This window comes from Nycticebus coucang, chromosome 9 (assembly GCF_027406575.1).
Source record: "Nycticebus coucang isolate mNycCou1 chromosome 9, mNycCou1.pri, whole genome shotgun sequence".
NCBI lineage: Eukaryota > Metazoa > Chordata > Mammalia > Primates > Lorisidae > Nycticebus > Nycticebus coucang.
In genome coordinates this window covers 52,373,471-52,392,670 of record NC_069788.1, presented here as the reverse complement: position 1 = coordinate 52,392,670, position 19,200 = coordinate 52,373,471, and the positions used below count along the sequence as shown (strand labels likewise).

At 39.3% G+C, this 19,200-nt stretch overlaps 3 protein-coding genes and 1 pseudogene across 4 annotated transcripts; 3 read left to right on the top strand and 1 right to left on the bottom strand.

The window, feature by feature from the left end:
- The first annotated feature begins 81 nt into the window (after positions 1-81).
- On the top strand, positions 82-500 carry LOC128594294 (histone H2A type 1). The gene has a single exon (XM_053602979.1). The coding sequence runs from the start codon at positions 82-84 to the stop codon at positions 472-474; it is 393 nt and encodes a 130-aa protein (XP_053458954.1). The 3' UTR covers positions 475-500.
- Positions 501-2,741: 2,241 nt separating this feature from the next.
- LOC128594721 (histone H4-like) lies at positions 2,742-8,357 on the top strand (annotated as a pseudogene).
- LOC128594299 (histone H2B type 1-K) lies at positions 6,338-14,678 on the bottom strand. 2 transcript variants are annotated; one of them, XM_053602987.1, is made up of 2 exons: positions 14,229-14,678; positions 6,338-6,722 (listed from the first exon to the last, which is right to left on the bottom strand). In XM_053602987.1, exon 1 carries the CDS (start codon positions 14,622-14,624, stop codon positions 14,244-14,246), a length of 381 nt encoding a protein of 126 aa, XP_053458962.1. In that variant the 5' UTR covers positions 14,625-14,678; the 3' UTR covers positions 6,338-6,722; positions 14,229-14,243. The 2 variants fall into 2 exon arrangements, with proteins under 2 accessions (XP_053458962.1, XP_053458961.1); XM_053602986.1 differs by having other exon boundaries at positions 6,338-6,727; positions 14,235-14,675.
- A 275-nt stretch (positions 14,679-14,953) lies between these two features.
- LOC128594297 (histone H2A type 1-J) lies at positions 14,954-15,388 on the top strand. The gene has a single exon (XM_053602982.1). It carries the CDS (start codon positions 14,958-14,960, stop codon positions 15,342-15,344), a length of 387 nt encoding a protein of 128 aa, XP_053458957.1. The 5' UTR covers positions 14,954-14,957; the 3' UTR covers positions 15,345-15,388.
- Positions 15,389-19,200: the final 3,812 nt, after the last annotated feature.

Sequence of the window (19,200 nt, the reverse complement as noted above, 5' to 3'; positions counted from 1 at the left end):
TTTTCGCGCCCAATATGGTTATAAAAAGCCTGGCTGCTATGGGTTTTTTTCAAATAATTGTTTGCAGTTAGTTTATTCGGCATGTCTGGTCGCGGCAAGCAGGGTGGCAAGGCTCGCGCTAAAGCTAAAACTCGCTCTTCTCGAGCAGGTCTTCAGTTTCCCGTGGGCCGTGTCCATCGTCTGCTTCGCAAAGGCAACTATGCCGAGAGGGTTGGGGCTGGCGCGCCTGTGTACTTAGCAGCGGTGCTGGAGTACTTAACAGCCGAGATCCTGGAGCTGGCGGGCAATGCCGCTCGTGACAACAAGAAGACTCGGATCATTCCTCGTCATCTGCAGCTGGCCATCCGTAACGACGAGGAGCTCAACAAGCTGCTGGGTAAAGTCACCATCGCGCAGGGTGGCGTCCTGCCCAATATCCAGGCGGTGCTGCTGCCCAAGAAGACTGAAAGCCATCACAAAGCCAAGGGCAAGTAATAACGCGGATTAGTTTATAATTGCAAACCAAAGGCTCTTTTAAGAGCCACCTATGTCCTCTTGAAAAAGAGCTTAATATCTTTTGCATGGTGAAAGAAAAAAGAGCTTGGTAAAAGTGGGGTCGTAGTCACATACTGATGGCCCTTGTGGAAATCAAACAGTGGGCGCCATGTATAAAAAACAAGAATTATCCACATTTTAGGCAGATCTTATTAAGCCACTTGTTAACAAGCAGCCATTAGTTACATAAGTTACAGTAGCTATTCCATACAAAATTATTACTTCCTAGCTTTATACCAAGTGGACCTTGTAGGCCACTGGGTGCCTGAGGAAGCCCTGCCGCTATTGACCTCAGCAAGTGGCCCAGTGCTAAATCTCCACTTCCTTAAATACACAGCTGATTAAAACCCAAGATGTGAATCCAGTGAAAGATTGTGATGATGCCGCTGGAAGCCTGTGAGTCCTGCAGAACTTTTGTGGCAGAATAGTCTCAAACTGCCGGGGCCACATGCATTTTTTTCCGAAACATAAGCAATGAAGCATACTCTTCTTTAGCCAGCCCAAAGTTGCAAAGTATATCTTTAATTGAACTTAGTAAAACATTAGGATGACATTTGACATTTGGAGACAATGTCTAGGTGACATCATCCTAGAGCTCTAGAAAAGTTTCTAATATTTGGGAAGCATGTATCTCAAGTGCAGTTGTCGCAGAAGAACCTGACCAGGATAGTTATGTTTAATAAACCTTAATAGAAATAACGAAGCTTGGGGAAATGTTTTTCCTCAATATTGCCATTGAAAAGTAAACTTGGGTAACAAAATAACAAGTACTGAGATTTGTGGCCTAAGTTAAAAAAAAGTGAAATGCCAAAGTTTAGTCAAAGGTTAATTTAAATATATTTATTTTACTACACAAACTCACAGATTTCTCTGTCACTTCCCCAACCACCAAACTGCTGAATTTATCTGTAGGGGCATTGCTACATGTACATGCGGACCTCTGGTTAAAAACCCTTGCTCTGAAATTTGGTTGACCTACTCCATTCCTTTTCAGCTTAATTATAAGTTTTCCCTAAAATCTTTTTTTCCTATGTGGAATTTCTTTAGCACTTAAGTCTGTTGAAGTCACATATAAATAAATACTCACACTCTTAATGTTTCTATTTCTTGTACTTATTACTTCCAATCCTAGTATAAATATAATTTTTTGGAATAAAAACAACTATTGACAACTATGTCTAGCAATGATAGGCACTCAAAGACTCCCCCAAAATAGTAATATAGGACTTTTGATGGGATTTTTAGAATATATGTAACTCAAATAATGATTTTATTCATTATTCAATTGTTCTGTCTTTAAATGTCTTTCAATTTATTCAAATTAATGTAATCATTAAATAGGCAATGGTTTAGCATAGGATGTATTTTGCAAGTATGACTAACAAAATTTGCTACCATATTTGTTGCATAGTGAAAGAATGTATGAATGCAAAGAAACTACTTTGTACTAAATTTATCTTGATAATTACCATCTGAGAAAATAACCTTTTTAGCATCACAGTTTTTAAATGGCATCCTCTGTCCATGTTTACAGAAAATTAAACACCTCTGCCCACCAATTTCAGAAACTAAAGAGTCTGATAAACTTTTGAGATATCCACTACAGGGAAGGTAACTTTACCTCTATCCTCTCAGTGTTTTTCTTGCTGGGCCTGAGAATTAAACTAATATAAGACAGATTAACAAGAAAAAACACATAAATTTATTTAATGTAAGTTTTATGTGACCTGAGAGCTCTCAGAAGGAAATAAAGAAGGGGCAAAACCCAAATGCTGTTATACTATGTTGAACAGAGTAAATTGGGAGAAAGTAACAAACTATGTGGGGAGTCTAACTGAAGATAATGATTTTAACAAAGTCTGTTTACACCGAGTTCCATTGGTCTTAACTTCCTTATCTTGGAAAACAAAGAATGTTCTTTTTCTTTTGTTATGGGAAGGATATCTTCCTTAGAGGGTTTTATTTCCCACTTTGATGAAGGGAAAGGTCAGAGTGCTTCTCTCATAACTTTTCTTTTTAAATTGCTTTTAGCTCAAAAAAATTATCCTTATACCAAAGTAGCATATTTTGGAGTGGCTATGTCACCCCTTTACCATCCACTGTTATCCTTATTATCCTTATTTTGCTATGCAGTTATGAAATCAGAGAAGGAGGATTCTGATTCGTGGGAATTTTATTGATTTTTAAAGTGGAGAAAGGTCTTCACAATGCATTTCAGGTAACTAATGTTGGGGAAATATTAAAAACAAAATCTGCCAAAGAAGAAAAAGAAAACAATTATTGAAAAGCATTAAATAAAAGTGTATTTTGACCAAAGTCCTAAAACATTTTTTTCCTCGTAACTTAAGAAAATGATTTGTAGGGGCAGCGCCTGTGGCTCAGAGGAGTAGGGCGCCAGCCCCACGTGCCCCGGAGGTGGCAGGTTCAAACCCAGCCCTGGCCAAAAACTGCCAAAAAAAAAAACTAATAATAAATACATAAATAAAAGTAGAAAGAAATATAATTTAAAAAAAAAAAGAAAGAAAGAAAAATGATTTGTAGCCAGGCATTGTGGCTCATGGCTGTAGTTCCAGCACCTTGGGTAGCTGAGACTGGAGGATCACTGGACAGGCCAGGAATTTGAGACCAGCCTGAGTAACATAACAATGTTGGAAGTGGGAGGCAATGGCCCCCAACTCTTTTGGGGAACTAAAACCTGTATTCCTGCCTCAGGCTAGTGGTCAGGAGGGATAAGGGAATGTCTTTCCATCTTTATGACACAGGAGATAGTGCAAGGAAATTGGTCTGGACAGAGGCCCACAAAATTGTTTTAGTCAAAGATGGGATTAAACCGGATGAAGGTTATGAGATTGTTTTAGCCCAAAATGGTATTACAAGATTAATCAGAATCTTCGAAAACTCTCTGCTTCTGATCAGAGGCAAGAATTTGGATTTTGAGATGACAATCTGCCATTTTCCTCCTTTGCTGACAAAAATTCTCTTTTCAAACTTGTCTTGCTTTTTTTTTTTGAGACAGAGTCTCATTATGTTGCCCTAAGTAGAATGCCAGGGCGTCACATCTCACAGCAACCTCAAACTCTTGGGCTTAAGCAATTCTCTTGCCTCAGCCTACCAAGTAGCTGGGACTACAGGCGCCCACCACAATCCCCCTGGCTATTTTTATTTCTTTTGTTGTTGCAGTTGTTATTGTTGTTTAGCTGGCCTGGGCGAGGTTCGAACCCGCCAGTCTGGATGTATGTTGCTGGTGCCCTATCCACTGAGCTACGGGTGCTGCCCTATCTTGTTCTTCTGATGTGGCCTTGGGGACAAGTGTTGAGCTTTTGATAACAGATTGACCTTGTTTCTGAAAGCACATACAGTAAGAATAAGATGGCGTCTGTCAGCCTAGGGCAGGTATGACACAGCTGGTCTGGTCTGTTTGGGTCCTGCCTGACCTGTCTCTCATTCTTACTATTTTGTAAATTTAGCTCCCACCTAAAGATGCCCATTTTAAGTAGTTTAGTTGGATTGATTTAGGAGATTAACTTCTAAATTGAAATGTTTTAGGTCATGGGTTCTGCCAATTATTAAGATAAGGTTAAGGATTAACATGGTCTTCACTTTGAACCTAAAAACTATAATGTGGGAAATGAAAAGAACAGAACAGTTTTTTGGAGAGGCTACTGTCACTGTTCTCCAGAATCCTGGCCTACTGACAAAGTTTGGTGGACCTATCCCTGTCTCTGCATATTGGCTAATAGTGACAGGCAGCTAGATCCTTTTCATCTGGTAACATTTCTACAAAAGTGAGCTATGATTGTGCCACTGTACTCTAGCCAGGCAACAGAATGAGACCTTGTCTCTTAAAAAAATAAAAATTTTAAAAGATGGTTTGTAATTTCAGGAAGTTTTGGAAAATTAATTTTGAAGTGGGAATTACACTGTCTTCAAAGTTACAATGTAAGGAGCAAGACCTCTAGCCTCCTAAAGATTTACTGAAAATTCAGTGATATGAGGCAGATTAATTAACAGGCGAAAAGTCATACAAATTTATGTAATATGTATACATGGGAATCTTTGAAAGCACATGTAGTGAGAATAAGATGGAGTTAGGCTAGGGCCAACATGACACAGCTGGTCTAGTCTGTTGAGGTCCTATCTAACCTCCACCCCTACTCACCACCACTCCTACTGGTCTCCCATCATTACTGTTTTGTAAACTTAGCTCCCACCCTAAAGATGCCTATCTTGCATAGTTTAGGTGGATCATTTAGGGGATTAACTTTTTTTTGTTGTTGTTAAAGACAGAGTCTCACTTTATCGCCTTCAGTAGGATGCCATGGTGTCACAACTCACAGCAACCTCCAACTCCTGGGCTTAGGCGATATTCTTGCCTCAGCCTCCCGAGTAGCTGGGACTACAGGCGCCCGCCACAACACTCTGCTATTTTTTTGTTGCAGTTCGGCAGTTCAGCCAGGGCCAGGTTTGAACCTGCTACCATGGGTATATGGGGCTGGTGTCCTACCCATTGAGACACAGGGACCACTGGAGGAGATTAACTCTTGAATTGGAATATTATAATAGGTCACTGAGTTATGTTGATTATTATTTAAAATAAGGGTTAATGTGGTCTTTGCTTTGAACTTTTATGTATAAAACTGGTAGAACAGAACAGTGTTGGACAGGCTACTCTTACTCTAGAATCCTAGCCTTCTCACAAAGTTTTGTGTATCTATTCCCATCTCTGCATATTGCTGACAGTGACAGGTAGCTGGACACCTTCAAAATGAAGACCCAAAAAGACAGGGAAAACTGTCCCTTTTTATGCTTAAGTTAGTTAAACAAAGTATGGCCAGGTGTGTAGATATGATTGAACAAAAAGGATATGATGTAATGCTAACAGACTGGGGAAAACCCAAGCAATGCCTGTCTGTCTAGATTACTTTTGGCTTCTTTGAGCATATATTACTTCCTTCTGGGTGTTGGGCAGTATCTTCTCTGGAATGGGGGTGTTATAGTCTACAAATAAGGTAGGTGAGATAATTAGTTTTTACACAGAATAATTTTAGTTTTTTTTTTTTTTTGTAGAGACAGAGTCTCACTGTACCGCCCTCGGGTAGAGTGCCGTGGCGTCACACGGCTCACAGCAACCTCCAACTCCTGGGCTTAAGCGATTCTCTTGCCTCAGGCCTCCGGAGTAGCTGGGATTACAGGCGCCCGCCACAACACCCGGCTATTTTTTGGTTGCAGTTTGGCAGGGGCTGAGGTTTGAACCTGCCACCCTCGGCATATGGGACCGGCGCCCTACTCACTGAGCCACAGGCGCCGCCCATAATTTTAGGTTTTATGACTGGCTTTTAGGACCTGCCTTGGGGAAAGAGGTTCTAGTTTTTTAGGCTTAGCCTCAAGGGAAGAACAGGACTGAGAAGCCTGGAGGACAGATAAAAACTCTTAAGGCCTTCATTTTGGGGTCCTGTTTCTGAGCTCCAACACAAGTAATTGATAACAGTTTAGCACCATATCGGTGGAATAAAAGAAGCTCCAAAAATTTCTAATATGTACACGATAAATTTTTCAAATTGGTAGGATTAATTATCAATATAACTGTATACTGTATTAAATAACAAGCTGGTTAACTTTTTAAATATTTCTCTATACAAGATATTAAATCTATAATTACATAGTTAGATTATGTAAAACGGATCTACCTGCTATTAGGTTGTAGGCATAACAGGAATTGCTGTTGGTGTAAGGATCAAGGGAAAACTTCCCTGTATCCCTGAGAAGGTTCATTCAACAATCAACTGACAAAAGCAAATAAAGAGGATAAAAGGCATACAAATTTATTTAAGTATGGGAGCAGAAATCACTGAGTGATTACCCCAACTCCCCCAATGGGGTATAAAAGCTCATATAACCTTTTCCACAGGGAAAGGAGGAGATGGGTAATGTAGACAATTATTTGAGGGGCAGTACATGCTTATTAGGGACAACCAATAGATCAGGAGATAGAAATTAACTTGCCAAGAGGCAGGCAGGCAGGCAGACATGCATATCTAGTAGAAAAATCCATCCAGGTGTGGTTGCATTCTTCCATCTTCTTCTCTGCCTTAGACCTTGATGTAACAAGGAGGGGACTGAAGGCAACTATGAGTTTTTTGGTAAGAAGCATTCTTGTTCAGACCAGGAAATTCCAGAGAAAGTCCCTCCTTACCTTGGGGAAGAGAAAAAAGACAAGGTTAGAGGGACCTTGATTCTCTGCCTTATTTCTGAGGTCCTTCAACTTTGAAAAGCATTTAACATGCCCAAGAGCCATATTTGAGGGAATCACTCATACTCTAATGTTGGAAATGAAAATATGTACCTTTGATGGAAAAGAATTTGGCAATATGCCTGAAAGATCTTAAAATTCTGTATTTTATTAGTCCACCTTGTTCTATTTTTAGGAATTTAGCATACTGAGCATATTTCTACCACACACTAAGGAGAAAAATGTTACAAAATAGCATAATCTTATGCAGATAGTGTTAAAGAAATAAATGTATACATGTAAAAATACACAATATCTTTATTCCTTTGCTTTTTTATGTATTGTCTGTAATATTGAAATTTTGCTGTTTAATAAGGATGGGGCAGGAATCACACTAAATGAAAACAGAAAAAATAGCCTAGGTCTTAAGTATTAAAAAGAACTGAAAGAGAATACAAGAGAGGATAGCAGGGCAAGCTTGTTCCCTTTTCAGGTCCCCTCCCCCAGAATAGCGTAACTTTTCCCCGCAATTCTTTTAGATTTTCAGTCAGGTCCGCAGGAGTTACCTATAAAGAGAAGTTGCCATAGCCTTCATTGTACTTTTCATTTTGTGTCTTTTGATAATATCTGGATGAGGTAAGGGAGAGAAGGGTTTAGAGAAAGGGGGTGCCAAGCGCCATCAGAAAGTGCTGCGCGACAACATTCAGGGCATCACAAAGCCTGCGATCAGGCTCCTGGCCCGGGGTCAAGTGCATTTCAGGCCTCATCTATGAGGAGACCCGTGGGGTGCTCAAGGTGTTCCTTGAGAACGTGATCCGGGATGCTGTCACCTACCCGGAGCACTCCAACCGCAAGACAGTCACAGCTATGGACGTGGTTTATGCGCTTAAACGGCAGGGCCGCACCCTGTATGGTTTCGGCGGCTAAGTACCACTTCAGAACCATGTCTTTTATTAAAAAGGCCCTTTTTAGGTCCCCTCACATTTCAGGAAAAGGGCTTAAAATAGCTACAAGTAGGCTTTTATGGCAGTTTTGTTGCTGAATTTTTCTGTGCTGGTAACTGCAATAGACCACAGGTCGAGATTTTCTGGAGGCGGGAAGAAGCTTGCTACATCCTAGCTAGTTCAAATTGTTTGCAGCTTGCTTATGGAACTGGTGATAAATGAGCAAAGTCGAGTCCAAGCTGGACACTTCCCAGCTCCTTCGACTTCCATAAGGTGGAGGGAGAAAATTCCACAAAGGGCAGGGAGCTTGAAGAAACTTGGTCCCTGTTTAAATAGGGCGTTTGCCAGGGGTGGTGTTATTGCTATAAACGTAGTGGGGGCAGTCTTGGCATATGTCTACCTCCTTTTGTGTTTGCCTTCTGGTACTATTTTTAAGTACTGGAAAGAAACTAGCTGGGTACTGGTAAACACCACATCGATTATAAAACAAAAATATCCTTCCTTTCCCCTACCCAAGCAATATGTTACCCAGGCTTTTTGCTTTTCAAATTAAGGTGCATATACCCCCTTATTAATATAAGGACTTTATGCATTTGTTGTTGAAATAAGTTGACGTTAAAATGTAGTTCTATTTTCTTCTCTTCTTAATCTTGTTTTCTTATGTGTCAGTACAAAATTCACATTTCATTTTTCCGTTGGTAGATATTTAAATTGTTTTATTTTCCCATTACAGAGGTGCAATGGCATAGCTGTACCCAGCTGTACTCTCTGTAGTTACTTGTTAAAAGTAGAATCTCTTGGTAATAGGTGCCTACTCAACATGAATAGAGGTGAACAATTTACTTTCTAAGGTATTTTTTAGTGTACACGGCCACATTCTCCCAGTAGTGTTTGAGAGTCCTTATTCTCTATCATCAGCATCTGCTAATGTCAGACTAAAATTTTTGCCAATATGAAAATTTTGCTAAATGGTATCTCATTATTTAAGTTGTATTTCTCTAATTTTAATAAACTTGTAAGTTTTTAATAGGATTTTTGGCTATTTGAAGATTTTCTCTTCTAGAAATTATCTATTGATTGTATGCCCATTTTTTATTTTCTAGGATTTTTTATGACTCCTATTTTTTATATTTTGACTTTTAATAACTGTCAGTACGTGACAAATATATTCTGTCACCTTGTGGATTTGTTTCTAAATGTTAATAGTTTAGCATCATTAAAATTAATTTTTATATACCCCAGACTTATATTTTTAGTTTACGATTGATACCTTCTCTTATAGGAGTTATCTGTCCCTCCCCCACTCCCAACTTCCCCTTTCCTATCTTTGGAAAAATGTAGGCTCTGTATCTCATGATTTGGCTTAAACTGAACAGTACGCCTTTTCAGAAATAGCTGTTAAGAACAGCAATAAGAAAGCTATGGAAGATCTGTAAAAGATTGACCTTCCTATTCTCTTAAAAAACAATGATAAACTGAATGCATAAAATTTGAAAAGTATTGCAAGAGAAACAACAGAAAGGAAAGAGAAAGAGGAAAAGAATAGTGCCTAACACATATTAAAAATTTATTTAAATTTGTGTTAAGTGCTTTACATGGATTTAACTCATGTTGTATTCTTGTGAGGTAGATTTTATCATCCTCATATTAAAATGGTAAAATTGACTATATTTGTTTGTGAGTTGCCTCTAAGACTCAAACCTGTAATATTCTTAATCAGTCAAAACAGATAAGTGGTACCAGTCCTATAATGGAGAATTTGGGTAAATGTGTCAGGACAGTTTAAAAACCCTGCTGTCACTAGCCCAATGCAAACGAATTATTCCAGTCCAACAGGTTATGTGCCTGTTAGAGAAACTTGTTTTTACTTTTGTGTCTTCTTTGTGTTGTTGATAAAGAAATCTGTGATGTAACAAGTCCTTCCCTGTCATTTTTCATGTTCAAAGTCCACTGGATTCCATACTCCCTTAAGAAAAACTATCTCACAATTGTCCATTCCAGAAGAAATTATCATCTTTTGCCTAGTGCCCTATAGGTTGTAGCTTTTAAGGCCAACTTCTCACTTGAGTATGTGGTATATACAACATTAGCCACGTATAGCTACTAAGCATTTGCAACGTGGCATGTGACTGATAAAAGTAGATGTTTAATCAAAATGTTTAGAATTTTAATTAGTTTACATTAAAAACGGGTGCTGGATTCATTCAAGTATACTTTGAATAGCTTAGATATGTGAATCTGAATCTACTTGTTCAATTATAAATTAATAAGCTCTAACTTCACATCAAAAATTTCTGAGTTGTGATGTATTGTACAAGTGTTTTTAAAGTATCTGATTTTAGGCGGGGCTTGGTGGCTCACGCCTGTAATCCTAGCACTTGGGAGACAGAGGCCAGTGGATTGCCAGAGCTTATGGGTTGAAGACCAGCCTGAGCCAGAGCAAGACCTCATCTCTAAAAACAGCCGGGCGTTGTGGGAGGCGCCTGTAGTCCCAGTTACTTGGGAGGCTGAAACAAGAGAATCACTTCAGCCCAAGAGTTTACAGTTGCTGTGAACTATGACACCATGGCACTCTACCGAGGACAACAAATTGAAACTCTTATCTCAAATAAATAAAAATAAAGTATCTGATTTTTTGGACTTGAAATAAAAAAGAATACAAGTTGTCAGTTAATAATAAACTATGCATTCACTGTATGTTAAAAAAGAATTTTTATATAGAGTAATAGAACATGTAAAATTCATTTTGTTTTTTACATTTTAATGTGGTTACTAGAAAAACAATTAGTATATATGTGACTTACATTACATTTGTATTGCAGAGTGAGTCTTAGGGTAATGAACTGGTTTTAAAGCTTTTAGACCCAAAAATACTAATACAGAGGCAAAAAGAAGAAAAATCAAGGAAGAACAAGAAAGTAGGAGAGGAAATCAAAGAACAAGTTTCTTTTTCCTCCATTTCAACTCTCCTCATACGATATCAATAAAACCCTGTGACATAATGTATTACACTTGTCATGGGCATGGAGTCGTGAAATTTGTTCCTTTGTATTAAGCACTCAGAATAAATAACGATTAAAATTTTCTAGCTTATCCAAGGAGGAAATGTATGCCATTTTCTTCTTCTTTTGACCTCTTTAACTTCTGGATTCCAAGATACTTAAAACAGATCAAATATGTGACTGCTAAGTCATCAAGCATGCTCAAATAAACTTCCATGTTTCAACCCTAAAGCTACTCTGTTTCCCAAAGGATGGGAGAATCTAAAGCAGATGATTGTTTCTGTGCATAGAGTTTTTCATAAGGTTATAACAATGGCCAGATTAAATGCTGTGGTTCAGAGTCACACAGCATTTGCTCTAAGTCTAAAGCATGAACTACTCTTTAAAAAACAAATTTTAGGAGACATTAATTTAGCACGTTCAACTAATAATTTAAAGGAGATAATAAAATAAGTTAAAAGAGCTCTATTTTTGTTCCAAATTAACATACATGGCTTAAGAGGAAATAAATGACAAAGAGATACATGGCATAAGAGGGGGAAGATAAAAATAATTAATTTTCTTCTTCCTCTACCTCTGTTCATCGGTTTTCCTTTTTGAAAAAGAACATTGGGGGTGGCACCTGTGGCTCAGTCAGTAAGGCGCAGGCCCCATATACCGAGGGTGGCGGGTTCAAACCCGGCCCCGGCTGAACTGCAACCAAAAAATAGCTGGGCGTTGTGGCGGGCGCCTGTAGTCCCAGCTACTTGGGAGGCTGAGGCAAGAGAATCGCTTAAGCCCAGGAGTTGGAGGTTGCTGTGAGCTGTGTGAGGCCATGGCACTCTACCCAGAGCCATAAAAGTGAGACTCTGTCTCTACAAAAAAAAAAAAAAAAAAGAAAGAAAGAAAGAAAAAGAACATTGGAATGACCTTTGTGATTCCTTCCAGCTACTAAGATCTATGCTATCCAGAGAAACAAAATAAGATCCACGTGAAGACATAAAGAAATGAGAACGAAAGCATGAGAAAATTATGGCCACTGCCTGCCAGTATTTCTATTAAAACACAAAGCACTTTTGAATTTTGGAACAAAAGTAAAAAGATCTAAGAGCAAACTTTGTAAAATCATATCCATTTATAAAAATAGTTTGTAAGCCTTGAATTAATGATATCTTTGTGGGAGCAAAGGCAGAACTTCCCTTTTGCCCTCAGAAGGGTCAATGTACAATCAACTCACAAAGTAGGTTAGTAAAGAAAAGCTTATTTATTTTAAAGTATATACACAGGAAGCCTCAAAAAATGAGGATTCTGCTCCCCAAAGTGGTCCAGAAACTTACATATACCCTTCTCATAAAATGGGTTATGGGGTGAGGGAGAAGAATTCTGTTGAGGGGCTATGGAAGACCACTAGGAAGGATAAATGGAGGAGGGCAGCGATTAGATTAAATAGTTCAGGTGTAGTTACTTTCTTGGTCTACTTTTCTGCCATAAAGAGATAACCGGGAGGGGGAAGAAAAAAAACAATTGTTTTCCTAAGTGGGTCTGAATCTCTGGCAGATAAACTTCTAAGGTTTGGGGAAAGTGAGTGAGAGGGTGCAGGGGGGAAGGTCAGAGAGACCTTGAGGTTTCACTCAGTCCAGAATGCCAAAATGCCTTATTTTGGGGTAAAAATATTAGCATAAAATGAGTATAACTTCCAGGGTGAAAATCTTAAATCTAGAAACAGTATTTATATATACCTTAAGATAGAATTTACCATCTGCATGGTGTTCTAGAAAACACTAATAATAAATGACATACTGTTTTTCTTAAGGTTTTTGTCCCTTGCCCCCAGTGAAATCTAAATAGGAAGGAGGCACTATAAAGAGATACAATTTACTTCTAACAGCTACGTGAAATCAGTGTTAAGGATTATACTTAATTTTTGCTATGAAAATGAAGTCAGGAGCAGAAATAGAGGACAAAAGGATTTCCTGCTTGGGAAACCACTCTATGAAGGTCAAATTACACCATTCCTTCTCTTCAGACTTATTCCTTCTTCCTTTCTCTCTTCTCGCTGAAAATTATTTAGATAGCTCTTCCACTTCTTTGCATTTTGATTTTCACATTTGAAAATATGTATAATACCTACCCTCATAGATATGTGTGAAGACTAAACGAGTTCATATATCACTATGTATATACCAGTAGCCTGTATTTGGCAAAACACTAAATGTAACAATCACTTGTTGATATATTCCCTAGAATATTGATGTAATCCATAAACCATTAGTGGCATAAGATTAAGGCAGTAAACATATGCTTTGCATTTGTGAATTCTTAGTTTAACCCTTCCAATCTCCAAATACAGTTCCAAAAGCAAGCAATTCATTACAGATGTTCACCCACTGTATGTATCCCTAAAGATCAGAACAGCCCGTGACAAAATATATGTAAAAATACATATACATACATATATTTATACACATATTCACTTACGTACATACAAGCATATTGAATAAATGCATTTTCTTATAAAACTTGTATTTCTAAAGCATAAATTAGCCTGGTCAGAACCGAAATTTTATCAACCCTTTCGACCTCCATTCTTAAAAAAAAAAAAAAAAACTCACGTTGCTCTTTACTGGCATAAACAGCCATTCTAGCTTTTTCACTCAACAAAACTCGTCTGACTCGGCTCAGATCTAGGCCCGAAGTAGTTCCTTCCTCACCCCCCACTCCATTCCTTCCCTCTCCCTCATTACCTCCCCTCTCCCCTACCTAAGCTTCTGGGCGGTCTAGCCGGGTTCTATCGGTTGTCTCCACTGGACACCAGCCAAGTTTTTCCCTCGCAAGGTCTTCTAAGTTTTATTGAGTGAAGAAATTACTGATTGAATAAGCAAATGTGGAAAATGCTATTTTAAAAACTAAAAGTGGTCACATAAAACCTTTCTTGTGATCTCTCACGTTGCATCTCTTTACTCAAGAGGAAACTTGTGTCTCAAAGAGATTTTACCCTTCCTGGTGATTCGGCATCGTTTCCACCCAGTATGGGCTGGAAAAGTGGGCATAAAAGAAAAAGAAAGCAAACTAAATAAAACACCAAGTTGGCCCAAATATTTAACGCCTCTTCCCTCATTTCTTAACTTTTCATTGTACAGCCAAGGGGTGAGCTAAAGGGATGCCCTACAAATTATGGAAGACTAACCTCATTTACTAACACTATCTGCCCCGTGGAGAAAAAAAGGGACATGAAGGACATTTTAACAGTTTGCCCTGCGGCAGAAAAAGACAATAGCCTTTGGAGGTTTTAACCAGAAGTCACAGCCGCATGTTGGCGCCAAAAAACAGGAAGCGTTTTGTACTTTAAGCTTCCGGGTATACTAATTTTTTTTAATGTTTTTTTCTTACAGAAAACACTTTACAAGAGCCATGCGTATTTAGAAGCCACTATATTGAGATTACGCGAACTTAATTCTAAACTTAAGACACAGTTTACAGCTCTAACATTGACAACGTAAGTGGCTCTTAAAAGAGCCTTTGGGGTCAAACTTAAAAGACGCTTACTTGGTAAGTTTACTTGGCACTAGTGTACTTGGTGACGGCCTTGGTGCCCTCAGACACGGCATGCTTGGCCAGCTCTCCAGGAAGCAGCAGGCGCACGGCAGTCTGAATCTCTCTGGAAGTAATAGTCGAGCGTTTGTTGTAGTGGGCTAAGCGAGAAGCCTCACCCGCTATGCGTTCAAAGATATCGTTGACAAAAGAATTCATGATGCCCATGGCTTTAGATGAAATACCAGTATCCGGATGGACCTGCTTCAGCACCTTGTACACGTACACAGAGTAACTCTCCTTGCGGCTACGCTTACGCTTCTTCCCATCCTTTTTCTGAGCCTTAGTCACCGCTTTCTTCGAGCCCTTCTTCGGAGCAGGAGCAGACTTTGCCGGCTCAGGCATGATGAAAACAAAAGCACAGGATACCCAGAAACAGCCAGGAGAAAATAACGCAACTAAGGCGCGACGTGTGGCTTTTATATAGAACGTCTTATGCAAATAAGGTGAAGAGTAAAAGTCCTGTGCCTGATTGGTACGGCTGTGTGGTGATGTCAGAGGTCAGGTTTGACCAATCAGAAGCCGCAAATGCAGAAGTCGCTATTTCATTGGTCAAAATGAAAGCTATACTCTTAACCTATGACACGTCTTCTTTTTCGCGCCCAATAATGGTTATAAAAGGTGCCGCCTGGTGGTTTTACAGTATAAGCTGCTGGTGCTGAGTTTGTGGGGTTCGACATGTCTGGACGTGGTAAGCAGGGTGGTAAGGCTCGTGCTAAGGCAAAGACCCGTTCTTCTCGGGCAGGTCTCCAGTTTCCCGTGGGCCGCGTGCACCGCTTGCTCCGTAAAGGTAACTATGCGGAACGGGTTGGGGCTGGTGCGCCAGTGTATTTGGCAGCTGTGCTCGAGTACCTGACCGCTGAGATTCTAGAGTTGGCAGGCAACGCTGCTCGGGACAACAAGAAGACTCGTATTATTCCGCGCCATTTGCAGCTGGCTATCCGGAACGACGAAGAGCTCAATAAGCTGTTGGGTAAAGTCACCATTGCGCAAGGCGGTGTTTTGCCGAACATCCAGGCAGTGCTCCTACCCAAGAAGACTGAGAGCCACCATAAAACCAAATAAGGAGTGAGGTTGGAAACACTGAAAAACAAAGGCTCTTTTCAGAGCCACTTAAAAGTGTCTTAAAAAGCTGGGCACATAATCCTTTTTTGGTTTTTTGGCATTGCAAAGCACTCCTGGAGGAAAGAATGAGGCAATTCCTAATAGCTACTAGAAGGCAGTGGGGACAGAAAATTTTCAAAGATAACTTGTTACAATTCTAATGTTAGGAACCCTAAATGTGGAAGTAATGCTGTGTCCTTAAAAAGCAAGCTTAGGAACGGTACTAGATAAGGAAATAAAAGGGTAAGTTTTGGGCTCCTGAGTAATTCAGTTAGCTTTAATTTTGACCAGGTGATGAAGACTGGATTTCTAACAGCTGTGTAGGTATGTTTTATTGATTGATTTAAAAATATGCAGGACTTGACCGGGCGCGGTGACTCAAGCCTGTAAGTATCGCTTAAGGTCAGTAGTTGGAGACCAACCTGAGGGAAGTTGAGACTTGTCTACTCAAAATAGAAAAAGCGGGGCGTGGTGGCACCTAATCCCAATTGGAAAGGTGGCTGAGGCAGGAGGATTGCCACCACAAAAGGTTTCTGTAAGCCAAGCAGAGGTCATGGTACTGTAACTGGCGACAAAGCGAGTCTGTGTCTTGAAAAAAAAAAAAAAGGCAGTACTTGATTCATCTCACATTGGTAAATCCTTTTCGCTCTATTTCTTTGAAACATGTATTCTCTTAATGCAGTCTTCCAGGAGCAGAATACAACAGGGGATGCAACCTAGAAAATCTGCCACGGAAATTACTTACACGTGGGAAAGACAAACAGATAAATGTGTAATATGTCCAGTAATGCATATTCTATGAAAAGAATACTAAGGTAAGCTGTTAACAATGGGGAGTACTACTTTAGATACAGGTTGGGCAAAAATGACCTCTTTCAATAACATGAATAGAATAAAAGAAATGACAGTTCTCAGGGAAAAAGGAACTAAAAGTGCAAAGGCCAGAAAACATTCAACATTTTGTGAGAATAATCAGAAGGCCTATGAGGCTAGGAAGTAAGTAATATATGGGGGGGAGAGAAGAGAGGAAACCCATAATGTAGACCTTCATAGGATATGTAAATTAATGTGGACAAGTAATCAAAAGCAAGAGCAATCGTGATTTAAGTTTCATAACAATAGAAAAAGCTGTAGAATCTAACACACTTTATTTTAAAAGACCATAAAAATATTAATTTTGTGAGGACAGATTTGCTACTGCCTTTGGGAAAGGTATCCTCAAACCTTAAATACACCCTTAGCATAGATGCAGCCATTTTAGTGAGGTAGCCATTTAGAGGACCTGAACCAAGAAGTCGAATGAATTAAACCAAAGGTCAAACCATAGAACAATAGCCGGTCCAGAGGTCAAACCACAGAACAATAGTTAAAGCCCCATATCTCCAAAATATTGCAGGACAATTTCTCCTGAAATGTCTTGGAGTTTGGACTCTCTACCCAGGCTATCAGTTCCTCTGCAGTTTTAAAAAACTAACTCCTCTTGCTTTTTCAGCAGATGGCTCTCATCTTTTACAAGACCTCCAGCAGATGACTTTTGATCTCTGTCATGGCCCACCCCTCCACCTTTTGAGCTACCCTTATGCCACACCCCAATTTGCTTTAAAAGAGCACCCTTACCCTATCATAATGCTGTAACCATTTTCTATTTTGGGTAGCAGCCCATCTGCTTGCAGATGCTCTTAATAAATCTCTGCTACTAACTCTACTCAGCTTGGTTCTCTGCAGCACCTTTCTAACATGTAGCACTACCATCTTTGCCTACAGAAACCTTATTGCATAGAAAAAGAATAAAATGCAAGAGACCTAGGAAAAGAAATTATGTTGGGTTCTTGGTATGCAGATGGTGAGATAGCAGATTGCATCTTGGGTACAAGGTGTTTATTAAGGATCAACATCTATGAAAGGAGGCAAAAGAACTAGAATTGGGCAGAGTATGCCCAACTGTGATACAGACCATATAAATGCTCAACCAACCAGTGTAGAGCCCTGGAGCCAGTATTGCTGGCCAGAGTTGCCCCCAGAGTAGGCCAAAAGTGCTCTGGACCGCCCTTTTAATCCCCACATTGCCCCACTGAAAGGGACTGCCCTGGGGAAGAAGGTGGCCTTAATGTGGGGTGGAGTTCTGTAGCTGAGGCAAACACTAAAGGAGCCAACACCTACCCTGTTTCCCCGAAAATAAGACCTACTCACAGGAAAGATAAGACGTCCCCTGAAAATAAGACCTAGCGCATCTTTGGGAGCACACCTTAATATAAGATACTGTCTTATTTTCGGGGAAACAGGGTAGTACACATCTGTTAACTGTCTCTCTGCGGTCGGACAGTAAGTCCTTTCTTCAAGGAGAATGTTGGCAATTCATTTCCATGTTTGTAACATGGAACATATATAAAGATCAACATTGAGTTATGTCTATGATAGTATCTGTGAGACTGACTTTAGAATATATGGCTAGTATTGCTTTTTTACTTTCATCAGGAAATTCAAGAGGAATACATTTTAGAGAAATGAGAAAATTTAGGCTTTCTAAAAACCTTTATTCATTTCATATGCTCCAATAGGAGTTTTCAATGCATCAATCATTGCAAATGGAAGGTGATATAAAACAATTATAAGGTATAGGGGAGATTCTTCCACTGACTTTCCCTCCAGGTACAGCGTATCTCCACTTTTCCAGTACCAGAAAATAAACTAGCTTTGCCCCATAATATAGAGGCTTTAAAATGAAATGTGAGGCCCAAAGGAGCAGACAGTGAATCTTTAAAAGACACATGGAAGAGATATTTTGTCCCATCACTTGTAAGCTACATATGTAACATGAATATGTTTATATGTTTATTTTCATAATTCTTTGAGGTGGATTCTAATTTAGAAAAAGTATATTACTTATCCAATCAGATTCTCAGTTTGTAGGAGACAACAATACATCAGAATATTTTCTGCCTCAACACAGAACCCACACATAACTGCTTTCTCTAAACTACCTAGTTCACATACTTTTAGGGAAGAATGTTAAAGGGAGACATTGAAAGATTCCAGCAGGAGAGTATCATGATTAGATTTGCATTAGCAGATACCAACTAAGAAAAAGACAGTTAATTATTCAAATAGTGTTTACAGTAGCTTAAAGACCGAATAGCCAAACAGTCCCCAAAAATGAGAATCACAAAGTGTATATATTTCTAAAATACATTTTTAAAGCACAATTTATAAAATATATATTTTTCCTCAGTACAACCCTTTACTCCCTCATCTTCATACCTATTACTATGTGGAGTCATTGTTATACATTGATTGTGGGGAATAATTTTAATAAAATCAAAAAGTAAAAGATCTAATTTGTGAAGGTTTATACACCCAAAGAAACTACATGATTTAGATAATGATAAAATCTGGGAAATACCTGTGGCTATGAATAATTAGGGTTCTTAATTAAGGACAAAAGAATGTAATTCTGTATCAGGCTGACTGTTGGCATGGCTTCACATATCAGAGAAGCTAGATCCCAAGTGGGCTAATTTAAGTACCTGGGAAGAGTTCTGATTGTCTACAAGCCTGATAACTGATATCTGGACTCAAAACTAGCCATCGGCTCAGCGCAGTGGCTCATGCAGTGGCTCATGCCTAAAATCCTAGCACTTTGGGAGGCTGAAGAGGGTTGATTGCCTAAGATCACAAGTCGAGATCAGCCTGACCAAGAGCAAGACCCTAAAAATAGCTGGGCAAGGTGGAAAATGCCTGTAGTCCCAATGACTTGGGAGGCTGATGCAAGAGAATCGCTTGAGCCCAAGAGTTTGAGGTTGCTGTGAGCTATGACACC

Coding starts and splice junctions, on each gene's coding strand:
- LOC128594299 (XM_053602987.1), bottom strand. CDS start 14,624: ATGCCTGAGCCGGCAAAGTCTGCTCCTGCTCCGAAGAAGGGCTCGAAG.
- LOC128594294 (XM_053602979.1), top strand. CDS start 82: ATGTCTGGTCGCGGCAAGCAGGGTGGCAAGGCTCGCGCTAAAGCTAAA.
- LOC128594297 (XM_053602982.1), top strand. CDS start 14,958: ATGTCTGGACGTGGTAAGCAGGGTGGTAAGGCTCGTGCTAAGGCAAAG.